At 35.4% G+C, this 9,648-nt stretch overlaps 1 protein-coding gene across 1 annotated transcript in view; it reads left to right on the top strand.

The window, feature by feature from the left end:
• The first annotated feature begins 303 nt into the window (after positions 1-303).
• The window catches only part of LOC150100353 (ubiquitin-conjugating enzyme E2 A), an 81,096-nt gene continuing 71,751 nt past the window's right edge, over positions 304-9,648 (top strand). The window contains exon 1 of the mRNA XM_090402486.1: positions 304-519. Within this exon, the coding sequence (XP_090258612.1) occupies positions 476-519 (44 nt within the window). The 5' untranslated portion in view covers positions 304-475. The remainder of the gene's footprint in view (positions 520-9,648) is intronic.

The raw sequence follows: 9,648 nt of genomic DNA, 5'->3' as shown, positions 1-9,648 counted from the left end.
TGCCTAACTAAAACAAAGGATAACTGCATTGCTGTAAAGAAATATCTACATAGACGCTGGCACTCGGATATTCCATATCTTTCTTTACTGCAGTTTGTTGAGATTGATTAACTTACATTGGGAATCTAATAAAGGCTGCTCATTGTTTTCATATTTCTGGTTCTATTATGCGTAATTCTCTTCACTTCTGTAGTCATTTTTAAGTGGCACTCATATTTTGCGTATTTCTTGCGAGATTACGTCACTTATGATTACTAGAGAATTTCAATGTAAAAACTTGCTAAATAATTGTAAAGGATATCGCTAGAGGTTCCCTTTGCCAAGACTGTTGACGATCTGGAAGGATTCAAGGTTGTGTGTGTATGCACGGTGCAGCTGTTTTTGAAAAAAATAAAACAGTTGCTCAAGAGAGAAGTTTTCTGTTAGTGTGTGCTACTTTTCTTTATTAATCTCAGAGAACCCGAAAAGTTGAAATATGTCTACTCCAGCTCGACGAAGGCTTATGAGAGATTTCAAAAGGTGGGTATAGAGTTGAAGTTTGTTATTAATTAAATGAATTGTGTTTATGTAGAAAACTTCCGTAGCAATAATGTTTAGGCATCCTACGATGTTGTAAACAATAAAAATACAATCCGAAGTCTTAATTTCTCAGCTGTTGACTTTGTCGTAGTTATTTTTAAATGTTCAATGATAGTTCTAAGAACAAAGAAAATAAAGGTGAATTTGTTTTCATTTTGGTTAAGCAATTCTTGAACTAGATATGTATGGATAGTTTGACATCGCAAAACATTCAGTTTTGCGTCGCCAGTTTTCTTGACAAAACGTCTGTGGGAAAGGAAAGGGAAGCTCTAAGCCCTGTGAAGATATTCTGTGAAAATCTGAATGAAAATATTTTAACAGGTATTTTTTAAATATCGTTACATAATATTAATTGTGCCGTAAATTGTTGGTTTTAAAACTTCCTGAATAAAAATATTGCTCATTACGTCTTATTGTAATTTCATTTTTAGTAACAGCCGAAAACTGGACTTCGTTATTTGCTTAAAAGTACGCAATTCATTTGTTTTCATTTCAAGAGAAAATCCACTTTCACAAGACGAATGGATGTGTGTGTATATATGTATGTATGTATGCGTGTAATGATCCTCGCATAAAGTTTATTCATTATAGTAAATTGCAGATTTTATATTTCATTAATTGTACCGTATGCGCTGAGTATGCAGAGTATATATATTTTCGTGTAGTAATTGTCTGTGAAGACCTTCGTTTTTATATAGGTATCGTAATTCAGCTTAGACCCGTCTTTTTTTTCTTTTTTTTTAATTTTAATTCTCTCCCAGATTTATAATTTTTCATTTAATAACCACCTCTATGATCATATTTTTACGTATATACATTCGGCATACACCTTTATGAAATTCGTGTTGTTAGAATTTTTCCATAATTCATCATCATCATCAAATTCCTGCCATGTACCCTCAAGGGGTGTACAGGATATGACAGTACTACATGAAAAAATTACATCATTACTAACTTCCTATCTACAATTTTCCTCCAAATCAGTCTGTTACTTGTCAAGACTCCAACATTATCAGATCTTATATTTCTATCGTCTAAGGCACTTTGTACCGTATCAATCCACCTATATCTTGGTCTTCCTCTGGGTCGTTTTCCTGCCAACCTGGCAGAGAACACTTGTTTTGCTAATCTTTCCTCTCCCATTCTATTTAAGTGACCATACCATCTGAGATTAGCTCTGCTAACACATTCCTGGATGCTGACAATGTCAAGTTCTTTCCTAATATCCTCATTTTTAATATGATATTGCCATTGATGCCATCTGTTCACGCCTCTAATCTTTCTCAGGACTCTCATATCTGCGGTCTCTAGTCTTTGGTCAAGTGTTTTACTTCTGAACCAGCTCTCAGATCCATAAGTTAAAATTGGTTTGAACACAGTCTTGTATACAGCTAATTTAGTGTTCCGACTAATTTCTTTCTTATTCCATATGAATTTATTCAATTGACTTCCCACGATACCAGCTTTGCTGATTCTGTTGTCTATTTCTATATTTAGTTTACCATCTTCAGTAAAAATTGTGCCTAAGTAGCTGAAATGTTTTACTTGTTCCACAGGTTCTCCATTCACAACACAGTTGACATTTTCAATGATTCTGCTTATTTCATTGTCTTTGTCTTTTTATTGCTGACCTTCATACCATATCTATTACAACAGCTATTCAATTTAGTCAGAGAATCTTGCAGACTTGTAGCGGATTTATTTACAAGTATAACATCATCCGCATAAAGCAAAGAGCTGACATTAACATCTCCAATTTTGATATCAGGTTTAATACCACATTCCTTCATAATGTGATCCATATAGATAATGAATAACAGAGGGGATAATGTACATCCTTGTCTCACACCACATTTAACATTAAACCATCTTCCTGTACTTCCTTCAATTCTAACTGCTGACTCACAACTCAAATAAAGACTAAGTATTGCTTGATATAATACCCCATTGACACCATATAACTGCAGCGTATTGAATAGCTTCTCTCTTGGCACCTTGTCATATGCCTTTTCCAAATCGACAAAACTTAAATACAGATCTTTGTTATATTCCCATGCTTTCTCGACTATTTGTCGTAAAGTGAAGATCTGATCCTGACAGCCTCTATTTGGCCTGAATCCAGCTTGTTCTTCACCAAGCTTTTCTTCCACAATTCTTCTCAACCGTTTCTCAAGTATACTTGCATAGATCTTGCCAGGAACACTCAGTAGGGAAATACCTCTGTAATTCTCACATTCAGTTTTATTTCCCTTTTTATATATTGGTACTATGAGAGCTCTACTCCAATCATCGGGAATTCGTTCCTCTGTCCAGGCTTTCTGAACTATGCAGTGCAGCCACTGTAAGACTCTTATACCACCATACTTCAGCATTTCTGGTCGAATATCATCTACTCCTGCTGCCTTTCCACATTTCAAGCCTTTGATGGCTTTTTCTACTTCAAGTATGGATATGTATTCCTGACTGCATGCCTGGTGAGTGTTTTTTATCACTGTGCTGTCATCACTGCTTGTTTCATTTAGCAGTTTTTCAGAGTAATTACTCCATACTTCAAGGATATCTTTTTCTCCTGTTTTCATTTTCCATAATTTAAAATTAAAATATCTTTTGTGATCCCCTTGAAATAAGTGAAAAGTTCTCTGTTCTTTTTCTGATTAGCTAGAAGTAATGAATAGCTGTCGATATTAGTGCCTGAAAACCAGCGTTTGGATTGTAGAATTACGTATTTATTATTACTGGGCTATTTACCAAAATAAATGTCGACACTGCATTTTCGTTTATTTACTTAGTATTAATTTGATACAAGTTTGTATATAAACGTGGACGAATTCATTTTAGTGCTCTTGCAGTTATGCACTAGCAACATTTTCTTATTAGTGGCTTTGCTTGCTGATGTGTAACAACCCTTTTTCGCTTGGACCCTGACTTTTTTTTTTTAAATACTTGTGCTAATGATTTCTTGGCCTTTCAAGGTGTCCATGTTTTGCCTGGAGTTATCTAATGAAGCAGATTGAAGGGCCAAATCATTAGCACAAGTTAGCACAAGCTACTGCTTGACCTATGACCTGTAATTTAAAATAATTGTTCCACAAACGGCTTTTAAAATAATAAGATTATGCCCTTATTATTATGATGTGAATTTTAAGTTTTTTTGGGGCTGGGGATTATGATTGGGGTTAAAGATTAAACAAGAATAACACTTTCTAAATCTATGGAAATGACTTCTATTGGGATTTATTGATCAAGTATTTTTTTAGAACAAGTATGTTTTACCAACTAATTTCACCAACTGAGGCTGTTGGCATCTTCAGGGTACATAACTGATATATGGCACTTAAAGCTAAAAACTGTTACAGATATAAATCAACCGATCCAATTATATTTGACAGAACAGAACGTGTACAATACATGCATAGTGCGTGTATGATGTAGGAGATCATACACGCACTATGCATGTATTGTATGCATTCTGTTTTGTCAAATATAATTGGATCGGTTAATTTATATTCTGTAACAGTTTTTAGCTTTAAGTGCCATATATCAGTTATGTACCCTGAAGATGCCAACAGCCTCAGTTGGTGAAACTAGTTGGTAAAACATACTTGTTCTAAAAAAAATACTTGATCAATAAATCCCAATAGAAGTCATTTCCATAGTTTTCGTGGTCAAGAAAATAACATTTTAACACTTTCTAAATCTATTCTATCTTTGATACAGAGTATTTTAATGGTGTGTAGAGTCAGGTTTAAGGTTGTTATGGTCTTTAAGCTATAACTTTGAAGAGCCTTCCCCCCCCCCCCTCTACTGAATCAGTTTTCAGTTATTTATACTCGGGGCTCTTGTAATGCGAGACCCTACGCTTTAGCTTTTCTAGCTTATGTGTAAATCTGGCCCTGATAACATGATACACCCTTTTCACTAATTGTATATGGAAAATATATAATTTTTTCTTGAATTCAACCATGGTATCTTCCTAGGTCTGGCATGCTCTCACTGATGACATCTCAAAGGTTGAAATCTCCTTTGATTTGTGATTCAACCTGGATAGTGACCCAACTCATAATACATATTGATATATGTATACAAATCCGAAAGGAAGTGTATAGTGCTTTGCATGCATTACTAAGGCTGTTGATGGGAAATCAATAGCCTCTATATAAAGGTGGCCCAGTCATGAAGATACTTCACATGCACTTTGTTTGCTATCATTTGAATAAAAGATTAAACAGGAATATAATTTCTTGTCATAAGTACTTTATTTCTAACCATATATTCAGTTTTGAGAATACGATTGTAATTATTTCAGATTCAAGATTGTATTGAAATATTTGGTGATTAAATTATGTGGTTTCTCTTAACTTTAGGGTTTGTGTTGACTGCTTAATGCCGTTTTCAGAGGAGAGATACCACCTGATCTGTTCGAGGCCTTATCACTGTAAATCTTAATCATCATCATCAAACATGACAATTTTATTGCAATACGTGTTCATGTCTGATAATGATGAACAGCATTTGTCAGTGACATGACTCAGCTCATAAACCTTTAATGTAGTTCATTTGGAATTTTGAAAGGTTTCATATTAGGAGATATTTTGTAGTAAATTTAGTTTCAGTAATGTTGATCACTTAAACAGAATGAGAGGAAAAGTTAACAGGTGTTTCATGCTGAGATGTTAATATGAGGTTTCTTAGAAGACTGAAATAAAAGATCTGATAATATTAGTTTTAGTAATTATTAATTTAGTAATGTCTGTAAAGTGCTTCTAGTATACAAGTATATTCAAGTGGATTTGAAATCTGAAGTGATCACTATTTAGTTTTGAGCAGGATTGATATGAGTATCACATTGATTGAAAATAGAAATATATTAAGTCTTAAAATGAATTAGTCAAGCAGCTTTTAGAGGTGAACAAGATTTGTTTTTCCACTAGATCAGTATCATCTGCAAACTTGAGATAGTTTATTCTTCTTCTTCCTCCTACCATCACTCTAACCAACCAACCACACTCCTACCATCACTGTATCATAGTTGAGGGATTCATTTACAACATTCTGGAAGAAGTAGTTAAATAACATTGGTGATAATCCCCTCCCCCCATCTTGCTCCACACTCCATTGATAGGGAGTGCTGTAATTCCCCTTGATTTCAGCCATCATTTCAGAAGATGAGTACATGGATTAAGTGATATTATTTTGCCGTCTATTCCGTAATGTTGCGGAATTTTCCACACTGCATCATGCCAAATAGAATCAAAAGCTTTCTGTAGGTCAATAAAATTGTGGCGCATTATTTTATTATGTTTTACATATTTTTCTCAAATGAAACAAAGCATAAATATATTATTATTATTACCCAAGACCTCATGGAGTCAAAGACTCATTTATGAGCTGTGTGTGTGATAAAAGGACCTCTGGGAGGTCCTTTTATCACACACACAGCTCATCATAACGTGCTTTGATTCAAACTCTCTGCAGACACCACACTCTCAGGCAAGGCATTCCAATCATTTACAACTCTGCACGTAAAAAAACCTGCCTCTCACTCCCCTACTCGCACCTTCTTTATACAGTTTCCAGGGATGACCTCTAGTTCTCCCCCGATCTCCCACTATTTTCTATAGAACTTCTCCAGCATTGTCCTATAACAACCCCTTACCAACTTGTAGGTCTCTATCATATCTCCCCTCTTCCTCCTGTCCACCAGACTCTGCAAATTGCATCTCCTCAATCTTTCCTTATACTCGACATTCCAGAGGTCAGAAACTACCTTAGTCAGTCGCCTTTAGACCCTTTCCAACATCTGTTCATCCTTCTGAAAACTAGGTGACCAAATCTGGGCACAATAGTCCATGTGTGGCCTAAATCAAAATATACAATGGAACAAGAATCTCCCTCCGCATCATTCCCAGAAGCCTTTGTGTTGTCTTCACAATTTTGGCTATGTGTCCCCTAAATTTCAGATCCTTATCCACTATCACCCCCAGATCTCTTATTTCTTACACCTCCAACAATAAATTCTGCATCCCATCTTTGTTTTCCAAATTTTAAAACCTTACATTTTGTAACATTGAACTCGCATCCCCATTTCCGTGCCCAATCACTCAATTTATGAAATCTTCCTGCAAGGTCACAACATCCTCACGGTTCGTCCCAACTTTACATCATCTGCAAACAGCTGAATATCTCCATCCAAATCTTCACCTATATCATTAACATACAAGTTAAACAGTAATGGCCCTAAAAACAGATCCCTGAAGCACTCCACTAGTGACTTTCCTTTTCCTCGACATTGCTCCCCCATACACAGCTTGTTGATATTCTTCATTTTCTTCATGTTCTTTGGGATCTTCCTGCTGTGCATCTAAATTTAGCAGGTCAGAATCACTCATTTCTTCAGAATGAGATTTAATTAACTCTTGGACGTTATCATTGAAGGGGAGAAATAAATGAAGGACGTACGAATTGGTATCCAACACTCAAAATCACGTGCTTTATAGATAAAATTTCCCAACTGTTATACCAGCAAAATAGTTACCACTTGAAAAACTACAATGATCATAAAAAAGAAGTTAATTTTCCAACATGTAATAATATACTACTCATCCCAGAATACGGATTGATTACCCTATTTTCGGAATAGATTCTCCTTTTGTGACATGTGCAGAAGTGTCGAAGGGTCTCAAATCTGTGGGCATACTGTAGCAGATGACATAAATTTTGGCGGTAAAAATTTGGAACATAGTATACATAGTGTACATGGAAGTAGTGTAGTATGCCATTAAAAATAATTTTGTAAAATATTTTAAATCGGTAACTAAATTATTTCATCCTGGTGAGTGATTTTTTAAAATAATTAGCCATAAAAATGTATAGATAGAAAATTTTTAAATTCTGTAACATTTATTTTTAAGATGTATATAGGCGCACTAATCAAATTTTAGAAGCACACTAATCGAATTTGGGTATAAAAAAAAATCACGCACTAATTGGAGGCGCATTAATCAAGGGATTACTGTATATGAATGCAAGAAGGAATAAGGCTGATGAGTTTTTGGCATTGGCGAGCTCAACTTGGCCAAAAATTATAGGCATCAATGAGATCTGGTTGACTGAAAGTGATATGGTTACAGGGATAAAATGTAAAGGGTATTGTCTTTTCACGGAGGATAGAAGGAACAGGACTGGAGGTGGGTATTACTGATGATAGTTGCAGAATTACAACCAGCAAAATTAGAAGTTAAAGAGGATTTTAGATCTGAGGAAGATGGTTCATTTGAGGTTGTCTGGTGTGAGATAGAAGTAAATAGGACAAAATACATTGTTGGGTGATGCTATAGACCATAGCGGTGCAAAGGAAGTTGTAGATGCCATGTATCAGAAGATTGGCACAATGAGTGTAGGCCGAACAATTATTATGGGAGATTTTTACTATGGGGACATCGATTGGAGAGTGGAAAGGGGGCATGTCAAGATGGAAGTGGGATTTATACAATTGCTAAGGGATAATAGCATGTTATAGAGGGGGACAAGGGTTTTGAGGGTGTAGGATCTGATTGTAGCATCAAGAGATGTACTATAACCAAGGTAGACACTGCTTCCAGTTGGGGAGAGTGACCATGGAGTCTTGTTCTGGGAAGTTGCCAGACATCTGGAGTTTTCTGTCAAGAAGGGGATTTATGTTCAACTATAAGACTGGTGATTATGAGAGACTCAGGAGTCATCTTGGAACTGTTCCAGGGCTTTAGAATCTACAAGGAAAGAATGTCAGTAGTGCATGGCAAGTGGTCAGAGATTGAAAGAAGCAGTATACGCCTACACTTCGTAAAGCTGACCTTGTCTTTGTGCCAAGAAGAGTCCATTCATGCTGAAGGGGAGCAAGAAATAAAGGATGTATGAATTAGTCACCAACACGCGAAATCACGTGCCTCATATGTAAATTTTTCAACTCTTGTACAAGCAAAATACTTACCACTTTAATAACTAGAATTTTCATAAAAGAAAAGCGAATTTTCCGAAGTATAATAATAAACAATCATCCCACAAAACGTGTTGATTACCCTAATATCGGAAAGGATTCTACTTCTTTTGACATGCGCAGAAGTGTCGAAGGGTCTTGCATCTGTGGGTATAGAACAGGGGTTCCCAACCCTATGCCTGCAGGCACCATGGCGCCCGTCGAACAATTTGTGTGTGCCTGCCGCTGTTCAACCATGTGGCGTAAGTTTGAAATAATCATGCAACAATTCATGGCATGCTATATGGCGCATGCGTTAATGGCACATGACGAGTATTAAATGCATACAATGTAAAGTAGACACGCATTCGAAGTTGTTCATTCCAGTTTAAGAACTGGAATATCATCATATTCTCCTAATTATGAAGCACTGGCCAATGAAATGCTACCAAAGATCACACTAACTTACATATATATATATATTTAAATTTTTATATAATGTAAACTTTTAAGTAATAAAACATTTGATTATAATGTAAACTTTTTATGTATTCATTTAACAAACAAATTCAAAAAAATTGCTTGAAAAAATAGATGGTGCCCATTGCCCTATCGTTATTTTCGAATGTGCTCTAGGAAACAAAAAGGTTGGGAACCCTGGTGTAGAGTATCAAACTGCATACCCAAGGTCAGGAGGATAAACCAAGTTGGATTAAAGATACCAAGAAATTATATACAGATAACTCTCGTATAACGTGGTACTTATACAACACAGTTTCGCTATAATGTGGTCTACAAATTGTAGCAACCCTTGTTTAACGCGGTACTTAAACGTTGAGGTTTCAATAAAAACACAGTCTGCAAATTACAGTAATCTTTTATCTTTTCATATATTTTTCACCGTGCAACTTAAAAATCAAATTTAATCTTCTTTAAATTTGTGACTGCCTATATTGTGCATGTAGTTATAAATAGTGAATTTATATTAGGGGAAATACTCTTTGGCATGCATGTATGTCAATTGTTTACCATATGAAATGTTTATTATTGAAAATTGTCTTCGTTTCTGCCAGGAAAGCGCATTAAAAATAATAAGTGTTAATAATAGCTGAGCA

Source organism: Typopeltis vanoorti, chromosome 13 (genome assembly GCF_054136105.1).
Source record: "Typopeltis vanoorti isolate ZY-2024b chromosome 13, IOZ_Tvanoo_1.0, whole genome shotgun sequence".
Classification (NCBI taxonomy): Eukaryota; Metazoa; Arthropoda; class Arachnida; order Uropygi; family Thelyphonidae; genus Typopeltis; species Typopeltis vanoorti.
The sequence above is the reverse complement of the archived record's forward strand: the minus strand, read 5'-3'. Positions and strand labels throughout refer to the sequence as shown.